The 15794-nt window shown below is 44.4% G+C and overlaps 1 protein-coding gene across 2 annotated transcripts in view; it reads right to left on the minus strand.

The window, feature by feature from the left end:
• The window catches only part of zmiz2 (zinc finger, MIZ-type containing 2), a 28906-nt gene that overhangs the window by 4715 nt on the left and 8397 nt on the right, over positions 1-15794 (minus strand). For both annotated transcript variants that reach the window (XM_069701155.1, XM_069701146.1), the window contains exons 5-19: positions 14067-14269; positions 10331-10499; positions 7349-7567; positions 6990-7202; positions 6201-6284; positions 5933-6110; positions 5305-5446; positions 4362-4440; positions 2761-2892; positions 2532-2637; positions 2140-2297; positions 1946-2013; positions 1798-1866; positions 1198-1439; positions 274-395 (exon numbers count right to left, since the gene is read on the minus strand). In XM_069701155.1, coding sequence (XP_069557256.1) covers positions 274-395; positions 1198-1439; positions 1798-1866; positions 1946-2013; positions 2140-2297; positions 2532-2637; positions 2761-2892; positions 4362-4440; positions 5305-5446; positions 5933-6110; positions 6201-6284; positions 6990-7202; positions 7349-7567; positions 10331-10499; positions 14067-14269 — 2184 coding nt within the window. The remainder of the gene's footprint in view (positions 1-273; positions 396-1197; positions 1440-1797; positions 1867-1945; positions 2014-2139; positions 2298-2531; positions 2638-2760; positions 2893-4361; positions 4441-5304; positions 5447-5932; positions 6111-6200; positions 6285-6989; positions 7203-7348; positions 7568-10330; positions 10500-14066; positions 14270-15794) is intronic.

Raw genomic sequence — 15794 nt, forward strand, 5'->3', positions numbered from 1 at the left:
GTGTGTGTGTGTGTGTGTGTGTGTGTGTGTGTGTGTGTGTGTTGATGGTGATCAGCTGGTGTTTGGGTTACATAACACACACTGTGAACACTGGGCCTCTATGTGAAAGCAGCCCGGTGCCTCCCGGCTCTGGTGTATTTATACTCCGGCTGTCATTCATGACTACTCAACCGTTCACAAAAATGTCCCGAGTGATGTGAACGGTGAGGAGACGGCCCGATCCTCGTCACTGAGGGTTTTATGTAACAGGAGGAGGGGGGGTGGGGATCTAACCTGGTCAGACTGGTAGGGGAGGGGGGGCGGAGCTCCGGAGGAGGCGTACTCGCCGAGCGTCGGGGTCCCGGGAGTGTTGGGGAAGTCGGTGAATCCCGTCTGGCCGGAGAATCCCTGACTCCCTGTGAAAAAAAACACCAGAACAGAGCAGACGTCAGCGAGCAGAAAAGAAGGGGTCCGTTTGTTTTGCGTTGTGGCGCAGCGGGCCGGGCGGGGACAGAGTGGAGGCTTCCAATAACCAATCAAATCTGAATCAGGAGTTCCAGATTAGCATGATTAGAACCTCCTAAAGGGGGAATTGAATTCTTATTTAAATAAAGGATGGAAATTTAAAGAAAAAAACCCGATTTGACTGTTATTCAAAGATTCTCATTTTGAGTGCACCGACACTGTCAAAGTTTGGAAACGTGCAGTAACAAAAGTACCTGGATGATGCACTCAAAACGTGTGTGAAACGCTGGAAACGTTTCTTACTTAACGGTCGCCATCTTGGCTACATAACAAAAGAGGAGGGCAAAAATCATTTTTAAATTACGGTTTCTGAGGAAGCTGTTGAACGCATGAAAACAAGTTGATTTCTGGCAGGTGATGCTTTTTTTTTTTTTTTTAATTACAACTACATAACTCAGGAAACTTTTGTTGTTTGACAAACAGCTTTTAGGTGCATTACTGCCCCCTTCTGGTGGTGGTATCGCATTACAGCAGGTGCTGGCAAAAACAAGGAAAGTGGATTTCCTAAGACGAGACGACAGTCACATAAACTCTTTGAATTTTGTATGACTGTCTGATGTCTCCGAAATTAAAAAATGATGACCCATGCCTAATTTAAACCTCCGACATTGAGGGTTTGGTGTTTTCTTTGCTACCGAAGACGTAAAAAGGCCGCGTTCAGACAGCGTTGTTCATCCCTCCTCCTCCACCCACCTGGCCTGCTGTAGTCGGGGGTGTTCCTGCCCCCTGCTGTCAGACTGTGGTAGGGCGACGACGCCGGGCCCAGAGCGGCGATCATCTCCATCACGTTGGGCAGCACCATGTGACTCGGACTGACGGTGCGGCAGCGCTTCAGCACCGGGCCGTCGGGCTCCTCCTTTATGTGGAGGTCGGGTTTGACGGGCACCGGCCGCCAGCCGCACACCGGGTCGATGGTGATCTCCTCGTAGTCCGAGCTGAGGGAAGCAAGCGAAGAGACGGGGTGTGCGAGTGAGATACAAAGATTGTGGGAGTTTTTATTTAATTACATTCAGCATCTATTTCTAATTTCCTGTGTTGTCCAGTGAACGTGGAGTCAAAACTTCCTCCGTGTCTCGATAAATTATGGATAATTTCACCAGCAGAGAGTCCACTTCCCCGTGACACTAATTTCATCCATTACGTTATTTTTTGTTGTATTATTACAGCACGGGGCTTGACCTGATGTAGGCCATTTTGTTTCGCGTTTAATCCAAAAAGAAATAGTTTCTGAAAAGACTGGAGGACAGAGTTGATGTGCTGGTTGCCGTGACGATTGTGGGGAGAATCACTTACTTCTGGATGTAGACGAGGATGCCGAGCATGTACTGGTCGACCTCCAGCCCCTCCAGCAGAGCCGTTTTACTGTGAACAGAGAGACGAAAGCGGGTCAGAGCGGACCGCAGGTCTGAGCGCTGCAGAGGAACCTCGTTGCTGGACGTACTTGCACACCGGACACCTCCAGGTCCCTCGCTCACAGTTCAGCTGCAGGTAGGACTCCAGGTCGAAGCACTGCGGGATAAAAGACATCCTCGTGAGACGGCTGGTGTATTTGTGTGTGTGTGTGTGTGTGTGTGTGTGTGTGTGTGTGTGTGTGTGTGTGTGTGTGTGTGTGCGCGCGCGTCAGCAGGACAGTACCTGTATGTGCCGGCAGTCGTGGCCTCGGGCCGGCAGCTGGATTCGTCTGAAGGTGATCGGACACTTGAGAGAGACTTTGATGGCCGTCTGCTCCACGCCGTCCTCTCCGTTCAGACCGGGGGTCCCGGGAATCGTCCCGCTGCTGAAGTTTCTCTTTACTGAAACGAGAAGGTGATAAAAAAAAAAAGAAAAAGGGAAAAGATGACGACGTCAGTGACCTCAGAACGACATTTTTTTGGAGGGAAAATATCAGCAATCTTGCAAATTCGGAAGCCTCTGCAAACATTTGCCTGAATTTGCATTAATCATTGCGATCCGAAGGTCCGCGATGTTTCTCGGACGGACTGATCACTAAAGCGTTATCGTTCCGCACAAGCGACGGGTTGACTCACTCTTTGTGATGCAGTGCTCGGCCGGCAGCAGCCTCTTCTTCATCAGACCCTGCAGGACGGACCTGACGGACGGCCGGTGGACCAGCTGCAGCACGAACAGGTGCGACTGAGGACGAAGAAGAGGCGGGACGGAGAAACTTCAAGGCATTAAACGCAGGAAAGGAAAAAAAACAAAAAAAAAACACAGTCACTGTGCGTTTGTTTGAATGCGGCGAGCGAGGGGACTCACGCAGCAGCACGCCGTCACGGTGATCTGCACCGTGTTACGTCCCGGCTGACACACCTGCTTCAGGTACAGGGGCTTGTGGGAGGTTTTGTTGTCGCCTCGTTCGATGGAGAGAGGGGTGGCGTTCACACTGACCTGATACACACACACACACACACACACACACACACACACACACACACACACACACACACACACACACACACACACACACACACACAATAAACAGATGCGTAAAATCAACGATCTGAAGTTTTATATTCATTTCTTTTCACTTTATTGTTGCCCAAAAAAATTTTTTTTTTTAAAATGTGTAAATCTAGAATTAGTACAAAATTCAGCAGCCAGGATTTTTACAAAATAAAAGCGCATCAGAGCTCCTCGAGCGTCTTTCAAAACGGTTCAAATGTGCGCCAAACTGACCGATGACTTCACAATGGAGCACTTTTGTTTTGGATGCACGGAGGAGGAGGAAGAGGAGGAGGAGGAGGAAGAGGAGGAGGAGGACGACACTCGACACGCTCTCTCCCGTCATCAATATTTCACAGAATAATCCATTAAAACTGACTGGATATTACAAGACGGATCATGTTCCTCCCGTTTTAGCTTCTCTTCATCGACTTCCTGTAATATCAGGAAGTCCTCTTACATACAAAGCACTTAATGAATAACCTCCATCCTGTCTTACAGACCTCGGAGTACCCTTTTATCCTCGTGCACTCCTGCCATTACAGTCCAAATGGATCAACAAATTTGGTGATTTTTCAGATAACCTGGAGAATCGCTTTTTTGTTGTTGTTGATTTTTTTCTGATAAACTGGAGAATCACATTTTTCTACATTTTAATCTAAATAAAGTGTTTAAAAAAACAAAACTTGGATTCGCTGGAACATTCCCCTTTTTTGGGGGGGGGGAGACAGAAAATATACAAACATGATGATCTTATAGAAAACACTGGAGACCAAATTAACCAACAGGACATAAAGTAGTTCAAATAATTTTGAATAATTTCAGCAGTAAATTTAAATCACATTAAAGCAGCAGTAATATTCATTTAAAAACATCATATATAATAAAACATTGACAGTATTCACATTTGCTTTTCATATTTGCTGCTAGTACCTTTAGACTTTTACTGGAGTAAAGTTTTGGGTGCAGAACTTGTACTAGTACTGGAGTATTTTCATAGTGTGTATTAGTACTTTTACTTCAGTAAACAACCTGAATACTTCTACCGCTAACTGCAGCTATGTGAAAGTTCGCAGGTGAAAAGAAGTGACGACATTTTCGATGAGGCTGAGAATAATAATAATAATAATATAATATTAAAAAAGAGATAATAATAAATTTAAATATAATAATAATGATAATATATTTGTACAGCACCTTTCATACAAGATATGCAACTCAAGGTATTTTACAGCAAAAAATAAAATGCACAAGAACAGTTCAAATAAACACATTCATAAAATGAAATAAAGTTATAATAAAGAATAAAACAAAACACATTTTAAAAGACGCAGTAGTGAATAAATGCAGGTAAAAAAAAAAAAAAAACTTTAAATGAGCAACAGCATCACAAAGACAAACAAAAGGACGTCTACCTGCACAGATGCCGGCCAGTTGGTGTTCATCTGTCGGTCCTCGTGGTGGTAACACTTGAACTGCAGCTCCAGATCCGGCCTGCAGGGGGAGACACAGCACAGCTGAGAGGGGGGAGACACTGGGTGGGGTTACCCAACGTTCCTGTTTGTTCTCCCTCAGGAGGTGTTTTGAAATCGTTCAGACGGAGATGACTGCTGTTTACCTTCACGGCACTGAACCTCTCTCCTCTTTAAAAGGGTCTCGAGTGTGCACGCACACACACACTCACTTTATTAGGAACACCCGCACATCTGCTCATTCATGCGTTTCTCCAACAGAGGAAACATGCAGAGATGAAGAAAAAAGTCTTGAGTGGAACTCCTTCAAAATAAAAGCGCAGTCAAATTCTGCGGATCATCAGTCTACCACCGCATCCACCAATCAATAGTTGGTGACCAGACGAAGTGAGGTTGATGTTGGACCGTCATCTCAAAGATAAAGCTAAACACATGCTTCCCTTCAGATAAGTACAAGGAGACGGTTTTAGAAGCTGGATGGCGTTCGTTGAACCCAAGTTAAAGGCGCAAGTGGTCCCTCTTTCTGCGTGTGTGCGTGTGTGAAGGGTGTCACTCTTTATTCGGAATCCCAACATTCGAACTCTAATGACACCCTACGATTTCAACATTTACACTCTATACGTGTAGCAGGCTGTTTGAAGTAGTTTTCCTTCTCATCCAGCAGAGGGCGCTCTAACAGATCACCTACAGATTGACCTATTGTGGTCCCCGTCTGACCCGAAACGATCATCAGTTGTCGATCAGACGAAGGTGGGGGTTTTGAATGAATTCGAACGACTCTCGCGTCATTCGACGTCCGTTTCGGATGTGACGTTTGGGGAAAAAAAGTTACAGCCCTCGTGTTTCTGCTGCTGCAGACGTGTGACCGGAGAGTCGGCGCTCCTACCTCAACATGAGCGTTTTGTAGACGGAGTCCCGCAGCTGGAAGGCATGGTTACTGACGGCCAAGTTGTGCTCCAGTCTGAACGGCTCCAACACCACGCCGTCTCGCACCGGGAAGGTCAGACGCAGGTCGTCACTGGGGTTACCTTCAACGGAGACCAACGGGTGAGACCTTAACTGGTGCACGAAACACGTCCTCAATAAAAGCTCTTAATGTCATAATGTGGTCAAGATCTTATCTTTCCGGGTCCCGCCTCAGAGATAGTATCTTCTTTTGTGTACTTTGTAAAGAACAAAAAAAAAAAAAAAAAAAAAAAAAACTTTTGGCAAAGCAGATTCCGGACTTTGTTTCAGCTGTCCCTCGTTGTCCTTCCCTCCCTGCTGTATTTAGCCTGCGTGCTCTTCTCTCTTCTTCCCTCTTTGTCAGTTTGTTTCAGTTACCTGTCCGTTACCGCGTCTTTTGAAACCCAGAGAGTGCGAACCACCTGAACTGTGGCGCCATGGCAACAGTGGTTCTCCAACGCAACTTCTCTTTTACTGTTGAATCTGTATTCTAACTCACTAAAGTCTCGCTGATCGATTGTATAAATAAAAGTTAGTCTGCTCTCCGACGTGCAAGCGTTGCCTCTCACCTGTGGGCGGCGGCTGCGTGTTGATGCTGGGTTTGGTGTCCGGCGGGAGGTAGGGCGGTTTGGTGTCCTGGCCCGGGGACAGGTAGGGAGGTATGGAGGTCCCGGGCGTCATCGGAGGGGTGGGGTTGCCTCCCATCGGCGAGCTGGGGTACCCGGGCATCACTCCGCCCCGACCTGGCTGAGAGGCGAGGACGAGGAAACTCTCTTCATCACTCTCGCATATTACGGTGTGTTTCGGCGGTCCGGCGGAAGAGCAGACGCCACTTACCCCGTTGACTGCGGCCTGCGTGAAGGCGTTGTATCCTCCAGCTCCCGCAGACGGCAGGCTGCCCTGACCGTTGAAAGGCTCCGACTGGAGACCACAGACAGGAAACAGAACGCTCAGATAGTTAGCCATCAAAAAAATTAATTAAAAAAAAAACAAAAAAACTTCAGCAGCGGTGGATGGAATGTTTTTCCCCCAGATTACTTTCATTTCCTATTAATAATTCTATCAAATGTCAAAATATCAACAGGAAAACTGCTGCAAATAATGACTCGCTTCATTATGGATTAATTTTTTTTTATTATTATTTATTTATTTTTTAATGTCAGAAAACATAAGGTGGCGTCTTCAAATGATCCGTTTTGTCCAACCAACTTTCTAAAAACCAGAAAATTTGCTTTAAAATGTCATATTAGATGGATGAAAGCCAAAAATCTTTAGATGTGAGAAGCTGCAACTGGAGAATATTTGGCTTTTTGCTTGAAAAAATTACATCCAAAAATCCTTCCTATTTGCCGATGAATTTTTCTCTCGACTATTTCATTAATTGACAAATCATTTAAATTCTAAATCTCTTCCTATTAGCTCATTCAGTTCAATCGAAACAATAAAAATAACCTCAATCACTTTCACTTGCTTTTCTTAAGTAATGTTTATTGTCTTACTACTGCTAAAGTTATTTCTTCTGGTTTCTGCTTATAAATATCCAACGGTCCCAACTTTTATTTTGAAAAGTTGACTGTTCACTTAAATAAGAGCTTCTTATGAAACGGATGCGGTGGATCTGATCACCTTGTAGTACTGCGGAGGGTTCGGCTGCCCGCCTCCGGGGGGGAACTGTGCCGGGTTGTGTGATCCAGAACCGTACTGTCCCATGTGAGGCATCCGGCTGGGGGGGTAGGAGGGCGAGGGGGGGCATCTCTGCTGCGGACCGGAGGGGTACTGCAGGGGCTGGCTTGGGTACCCCGACATCCCGCCGGAGTTGTACTGCTGCCCTGGAAAACCCTGGAAGAGACGTGACGTTCGAACGGGATAAGAAAAAGTCCGGGGCGGAATTTTTTTTTTATGGATTGATAACAATTAAAAAGTCACAGCTGCTGACTTTAATAAGAACCAAAGAGCGTATTTATTCCAAAACCTCTGTCACTGACCTCTGAGTGGAAGGGCCGTTTGAGCCCCTGCTGCCCGCCTGGATAGCCTCCGTGCTGGGGCATCCTCTGAGCCTGCGCAGGGTGGGAAGGGTACAAGCCTCCGGTCGAAGGCGGCGGTCCCGGCCTGGAAGGGACCATCCCGCCGGGGTTCATCCCCGGAGGGCCGCGAGGGCCCGAGTGCGACAGGAACTGGGTGCTGTAGGAGGAAGCTCCACCCATCTGGGAGGGAAAGGGAAGTAAAACAGGAGGGAGGCGTGAAAACAAAGGCTCGGTGGTTTTTCCACAGCCTGGGACGGTTCGTGGAGGACAGTGAGTCAGAGTTATAGAGGAAAAAAAAAAACAGGGCCCGGATTTACAAGATGACTCAGAGCTGGAGAGGAGAGTTACGTCTTTCTGTGTCTACTTTTAGGACTCGAAATAAAAGCGTCACTCGAATCTTGCGAAGGCTCCGGAAGGCGAGTTAATCTGCGAGGAGTAGACGGTATGTTGCCGGAGTGTCCTCGGGCAAGACGTACCGCCGCCGCTGTTGTTGTTGTTCCCGTCGCGGTCGCCTACGTTTGTCTACGTCCTGCGGCAATCCTGCCATCGCCGTTCCCGATGTCCCGCCGCGGTCGCCTACGTGTCTTTTGCGAGATGACACTCTAATCGGCCCGTTTCGTGTTACAACCGAAACACACCTGTGATGAATTAAAGTACGGCCCTTTCCAACCGTGAGCGTTGCTTTGTGCTCAGATCATCTCCTCTTCAACTAAAAGTGGATTTGGACACAAACTTAAAAAAAAAAAAACTTTGTGCTGCAGACCGTGAACTTCAATATGACCTGTAATTTAGTTTGATCATCACACATTTGCATATGTAACACCTGTATGTTAAATACAGACACATCCCCTTCGGGATCTGAAAACCACAATTTTCTCCGGCTGAACGTCGGCGTGGGACGCGTCGAGTGTTTGTTCCAGTCCTACTCAGGAGGTGGGAGTGTTTCTAAAAAGTCCCGGGTTGCCTTTCGGGACCGAATCTTAGCTGAAGAACACTCCTACCCGAGAGTAGGACTGAGGTTATTTACGAGGCTTCCCACGCCGGCCCGCAGCGGGAGAGACTACACGGTCATAAACGCCGACAAATGGATGGACATACGTCTGCTGATGTTGTGGGACCACGCAGCTCCGCGGGACATTTCAAAACGTGAATTACTTCTGAAAATAAAAGTACCCTGCTTGGTTGTTGTTTTTTTCTCCCCTCAAAGTCACTCGGGAGTTGTTTGGAGATGAAGTCTGAGCGTCATCTTAAAAAGGAGGTTGTTTGAGCAATCGCACAGCGGAAATTCTTGGCCGTTGCAGACACAAATCATCGGTGATAGATACCGAAACCGTCTCGTCACATTGACTCGGCTGTCTGAACATCGTCTCCCAGAAACTCCTCTTGACGTCTGCTAAATTTGAAATCAGACCGGAGGAGGAATTTCAATTTCACTCGAAGGCCGAAGAGTTGGACCGAGAATGAGCCCCCCCCCTCCACCCACCTCCCCACCCTCCCGCCCCCGTTGATGGATCCGACCCAGGAAATAATTCGGAGGGTTGTTAATAAAAGTCGAGCTCAAACATCGGCAGCAAACGCAAACCTGTACGTGGGGGAAAAAACCCCGCCTGTATTTACTTTTCATTCGAGCTGGAAAACAGTCGCCTTGTACGAACACGATGACACCGCTTAGCTGAGCTTCGACGGTGACTCATTATGCAGATGAGTTTACAGAATAAATAAATAGTCTGGCGGGCGAGAGAGCGAGAGCGAGAGAGAGAGAGAGAGAGAGACGTTTCAAACTGTCTTCTGCTGTTAATAAGAAGAAGTGTCACGGAAAAGCAGCTTCCGCTCTGAGCAGTTCCTGCAGCCAAAAACATCTTGACGTCAAAACCAGCCGGGAGGATGAAGAAAACCTGCGAGATGCACGTCGTAAACTTTGGGATGCGAGTGAGAAAACTCAGGAAACTCTTCTGCGTTGACGGTGGAAGCGGTGTCGGATAAGGAGTCCAGTTCAGAGCGGAGATTCACGACGAGGCAAAAACTGCTTTCGAAAAGTTGCAAAAGTTGCAGCCGGCTGACGCGCCCCTCTTTCAACAGCCAATCAGCTGGTAGAAAAGTCAGCTGATTGAAATGTCCCGAGACCTCGTCAGTGAATTTGAGGAACAGCCGTGAATGCAGCTCGCGTGCTTTCGGGTCAGGTGGTGCCAACAACCACAACCGATTTTATTAATGGAAAAAAAAAAAAAAAATCTTAAAATTGGTTTAAAAAAGGATATATGAACCATTTTAGGTGAAAATTTAATGTGAAGGTTTTAGCTGAAAAAATAAATAAATAAATAAAAAAGGAGGTACGAGATGCCTTACCGCTGCCCTGAACATCGCAGGCGCAACTTTTACTCACATTGATGTTTGCCGTTTATGCTTTTATTATAGGTTGTACTAGTTATTACAGACAGGAGATGTGGAGGTAGAGTATGGACATGCATTAAAGGTCCAACAATTGAACACATTTACAGTATTGCATGTTCACTTTTAGGCTCTCGGAGCTTCATGAACTTTATTTACAAGTTGAAAGTGGAGCTGAATTTACCACTTATTGCTTCGATTAATCGTTAAGTCTATGAAGTAAGAGAAAATAGTGAAAAATGCATATTTTAATTTCGCTAACTTCAAGGCGCCATCATGATAATGAGTCATAAGTGACAAAAAAACAACAAAAAAAGAAAAGAAGGAAAAAGCAGCAACTCCCTACATCAGTGCAGTTAATGCAACCAGGAAATGAACCAAATAGTTGCAGCTGCAGTTAAAACAATGTTCTTCATTTTGTTTTTCTACACGCAGAGGTGTGTGTGTGTGTGTGTGTGTGTGTGTGTGTGTGTGTGTGTGTGTGTGTGTGTGTGTGTGTGTGTGTGTGTGTGTGTGTGTGTGTGTGCGTGTGCTTTTCCCCTCCGGGACGTTTACCTGGCCGTAGCTCAGCTCCTGGTTCTGCTTCTCCTGTATGGCCGCCACAGTTGCCGTGGCGGTGGCGGTCGCCGTGGCGGCGGCGGCGGCGACGGCAGCGGCGGCAGCCTGAGTGAAGTCTGAGGGAGGACGGACGCCCAGACCAGCGCCTCCGCTGTTACCGGAGTAACTGCAGGAAGAGAGGGGAGGGAGGATGAGGGAGGGGGAGAGGGTTAGAGGGGAGGGAGGGAGGGGGGGGGCATGAGTGGGCGAGCTGGTGAAGCGAGCGCGGAGAGTGTTCGTCACGAGCGTGAGTCAGAGCGGTGGGGGAGAGAGAGAGAGAGGGGGAGAGAGAGAGAGAGAGAGAGAGAGCGAGCGGCCGCGCTGACACACACTGATGTACTACAACCCCACACGGTAACGTTACAAACGTCTCCAAATCATGATTCACTGTTTCTGCCGTTGTGTGAGCCAGACGGCTGAAATCACGCGGCGCAAGAAACGTCGCCCGTTGCTGCCGTTCGCGGGAAAGAGGAAAAAAAAAGGTCAACAGGTGGAACGAACGCTCTCACCTTCACGCGTGACCGACGGTCCCGCAATAAATTAAAAAAAAACTCTAAAAAGTAAAAGCATGTACTTGAAAAGTATTCAAAATCAGTGACATCTTTTAAAACACTTCTATCTGACTTCTTTTATTTAAATTTATTCCATCATATTTGGATTATTTGCCTTCAGCCCTGTAATGTTTTAATGCTGGAAATAGCATGTAAAGTACATCAGAACTTTGTTTTGAAAAGGGCTGTAAAAATGTATTATTATTTTTTAAATATAAGTTCTCCATGCAGAAATATGAGCCGTGTGACTGTTTCTAACGGCACAACACAGCGAACTGATACTAATGATTATTTTTAAAAGAGCAACCGATGTTGGCGGATATAAAAAAAAATATATACATTTTTTTTTTACAGAACATAACTGGGGAAAAGATGCTTTTAGGTATATTAGAAATTGCTCTATTTGTTTTTATTTATGTATTTATAATTATTAAATTCCCTGTAATGTGTAAACTTTCAGTTTACTGGACAATAAATTGCAAAATATTCATTACATTACATTTAGCTGACGCATTTATCCAAAGCGACTTACAACACACCGATGGTACACCATTGGGACCAATTTAGGGTTCAGTGTCTTGCTCAAGGACACTTAGGCATGTGGACAGGAGGAGCTGGGGATCGGGCCACCAACCTTCCGATTAGTGTGCAACCCACTCTACCGTCTGAGCCACAGCCTCCCATGTTCTTCCACTTTTACATTTCTTAGTATAGTTTTTAATAACCACATTCCAGGGATTACTGTGAATAATGTGGGTTTACATAAACCTATATATAAGACTATATATATATAAAAAGATTATTAGACAGACTTTATTTTTGCCCTCAAATATCGGCATCGACCCCAAAATATAGCATCTGACGGGCTCTAATTAGTTTGATAATGTACCACTCTGTTGATTTTTTTATTTTAAACAATCTGTGAAATCGTGAAAAAAGTCTTCACAGGTATCCAGAGACTAAAGCGACACCATCACAGAGCTTGTTTTATTACATTATTGGTAAAAATCTCAACATTTTTCAATTCAAATTATTACTGTAAAAATAGGTAAAAGTCACATTCTTAATGTTTTATTGTGCAACTCACTCTTTTAAATTAACATTTTACCAGTTCCCTGTAATCCATTTTTTTCACGTCGTGTCAAATCATTTTATAATTTAAATTTTTTGACTCGTGTCTGTTACAGTTTGTATTTTCTTTTATTATATTAACTATTCTCCAACCATTTATTCAATTAGTGCTATATGGATCAATGAAATCTTGTTTCAATAACATTATACAAGTTGCTTTATTTTTTGGTATTTTCATCGCGTCTTTGTGGGCATTATTCTCCGCCGTATTATTTTCCCTCCTGCGTTTGTCAATCTCTCATACAGCACTCGTATGAAAGCTTGATTCTGATTGATTGACCATGTAACATCAACTGAAGCCTGTATTTGTGTGATGTGGCTGCGAGGCAGAACCATTTACAACGGATTCATTTGAAATTCTTCCTTCAAGTTAACAATAAAAAAAATTTTTTTTAAAAACAACAACAACTGGATCAAACAACTGGAGTTTGTACAGACAAAGATTTAATTTTTTTTTTTTTTTTTTTTTAAATAAAAAAAAAAAGAGGAAAAAAAGAGGAAAAACCAGAGCCGGGAGAGAAAAAGGCCTCCCGCTGGTCGACGACGTACCTCGGAGAAAACAAACAATCAAAAGGGTAATTTACTGCGACACGGAGGCGCCCCGAAGATGCGTTCAAACAGAATTACTGCCAGACTCCCGTCGCCGTCCCGCGAGGATTCCCCGTGAGAAAAAGTCGTCATATTAAAAAGCGTGTTCGGAGATGAAAGTTGACAGCGAGGCAGCTGCTCCAAACGACTTGTTCAATATTCTGTCTGTTGGTAAACATCAGAAGTTTAATCAGACGAGACGGAGGTGAAGCTTTTTAAGTACGTCGCAACTCGGCTGTGAATTATTTGGACGGATGATTGAACTCGAAGACTTTGATGTCGACTCAAGCCGTCGAAGAAGTAAGGTGAATTCATTATTGATGGATTTTTTTGTTGTTGTTGTTTTTGTTTTTTTTTACTTCTGGAATCAACTTCTATTGACAAACCAGCACGAACCAGTTTCCCCATTTGTTTTCTCGTTTTGTTTATTTTGTTTAATGCCTCAGCGCCAAGCGACGTTTTCGGTTTGTCCCAACGTCCGTCCCCGTCTTGCGAATTCAACGTCTCGAGAACACCTTGAGGGAATGCCTTCCAACTTGGCACAAAGGTTCACTTGGCTTGAATGAGGAAAAGATTCGAACTTGGGGGTTAAAGGCCAAAGGTTAAGGTCACTGTGACCTCATGTCCAGCCCCTATTGTGAAGTTGATTTCTCAGGGACTCGTTGTAAGGAAATGACATTAGAATTGGCACAAACGTTCACTTGGACTAAAGGATGAAATGATTCGAATTTAGGGGTTAAAAGGTCAAACGTCAAGGTCGCTCTGACGTCACGTATAACCCTTATTGTGAATTTGATATCTCAGAAACGCCTCAAAGGCAATTTCTTCAAATTTGGCACAAACGTTCACTCATACTCAACGACAAACTGATTTTGATATCTCAAGAACACCTTGAGGGAATTTCTTCAAACTTGGCACAAACGTTCCCTTGGACGCGAGGACAAACTGATTCGATTTTGGGGGATGAAGGTCAAAGTCACGGTGACCTCAAATCCATCCCTTATTGCGAATTTGATATCTCAAGAACGGCTTGAGTGAATTTCTTCAAACTCGTCACAAATATTCACTTGGAGTGAAGGAGGAACCGATTCGATTTTTGCGGTCGAAGGTCACTGCGACCTAAAAATAAACAACACATTTATGGCCCTAACTCGAGAATTCATGCACTGATGATGGCAAGATTTCACATAAATGTCTCAAAGGATAAAATGGCGTGAAACCTTTTTCTGTCCATTTTATCAGCACCATAACCATGTATATTCGTAAGAAGTGAGCTGATTATTTTCTAAACTTTTCATTTCATAATTTTTGCCCATAAAATTTCAGTAAAAGCGGATTTCCTGAAGCCCCGAAGGTGGTAAACATGAAACATACAAAAGCTATTATCCGCAGTTCTTCTGAAAGTCACATTTTTATCCGCCTACCTTCCACCGTAGGCTGACGCTGGGTTGTACGCGGCGCTGGGTCGTCCGTACATGACCGGCTGGCCGTAGCCTTTGGAGACGGCGTCGCCGTACGACTGCTGGCCCATGAACTGGGAGCTCATGCCAGGCCCCATACCGGGGCTGCCACCGGGCATCATGTGACCGCCGGAGCTCTCGCCGGGGCCCATGGGTGCACCGAACACCTTCGTGGGAAGCAGAGAGGGGAGAGACAGAAGTTAACAGAGAAGAAAAAAAAACCCGACAGTTTCAAAGACAGATTTCACTGTGAAAGTCACGATTTATAGTTTGGTATTTATCAACGTTATGGGACTTAGAAATCTTCCATCGCAGGAGTAAAACTGTTTTTTTTGTGTTTTTTTTTACTCCAAGTTAAGAATGAGATATTCATCTGGCAGCTTCCTCCTACTCACAGGGAAGTGTAGGTGTGACCTTTGAGAGCAGCTCAAAGGGTGTATTTACGACTTCAGCTGTTTCAGCACCCTGAGAGAAACTCTGTCAGCCAACTAAGAACTTCAAATTATTTTATCATTACCTGTATTAACTTTTGGGGCTCTGGACATCTGAAAATGTCACCGTCGGTTCTGAGAGACTGTGATGGGAATTTTTTTTGGGGGGCGAAATGTAATCAACCAAAAAACAAATAGATTAATCAGGAAAATAACTGGCATAAAAAGGATATTTTGAATATCATATGAAGCAAAATTGATGGTGTATTTGTGAAGAGAGAAATGTTCCGCATGAGACTATTCTGATGTCAAAAATCTCATTGGCATTTTACCAGTTGTACCTGCCTGGGAAGTTATTCATGCATCCCATATTTAAATCAGTAAACTAATAATTAAATGGCTTAGGAAGGATTTCTAGACATCATTATTTAAGCAAAATGCCATAATTTTCCAGTTGTAGCTTCTCACATTTAAAGAATAAACAGATTTTTGCTCGTAGTCTGAACGAGGCTGAAATGAAAATGGCTCTTCTGCATCAAAACGAGCACGCCTACGCTTTTCCCTCAACCAATAAGAACACAGCGTTTACACCATGTGATGCAGAGCAGCAGAAACAGACAGTGAGGGAAATAAAAACCCAAAGAGAGAGTGAGACACAAATACTTGTTCAAAGGTTGTTTAAAAAAAAAAAAAAAGACAAAAGGACTCAATCTGTTTTTATCTTTAGTAATTCATGAAGATAATAACAAAAGAGTTTCCTTTCTGCTCTCCAAAACTGACGTATTGTTCAGATTTAATGATGCGTTTTTCTTCTATATCAGAAAAATGAGTGCAATAAAAATGTATACTAAAATTAAAAAAATAATGAGAAATTTAATTTCAATTCTAAGCAAGAAAAATGATTCTCAGTCTATTCACAAATGTGCAGCCCTACTGGAAAAAGCTTTTAAACTAAACTCTGTGCATTTTTAAAGCTCTTTAACAAAAAAATAAGCAAAGGGAGCAAAAAAGCAAAGCAAAACAAAGAACGGCCAAACAATCGGCAAAAACTCAGTAAAACGCTTCACATTCGGCTCATAATTAACTGTAGTGACTCCTTTTCCATGATTATTTCACACGTTATCGCGAAAAACAATCGAAAGAAACATCTTTTACGTTCAGATTCCAAATGAAAAGCTTTCATTTCCTACCAAATAAAATGAAACACAAGCGTTTTACTGCCTGCCGTTTGTGGTTTTGTGCGAGAGGCTCCTGAGTCATG

Source organism: Brachyistius frenatus, unplaced genomic scaffold (genome assembly GCF_029030835.1).
Source record: "Brachyistius frenatus isolate BFR_SWC_R1_liver_20210118 unplaced genomic scaffold, ASM2903083v1 Contig_3, whole genome shotgun sequence".
In the NCBI taxonomy this organism is placed as follows: Eukaryota; Metazoa; Chordata; class Actinopteri; family Embiotocidae; genus Brachyistius; species Brachyistius frenatus.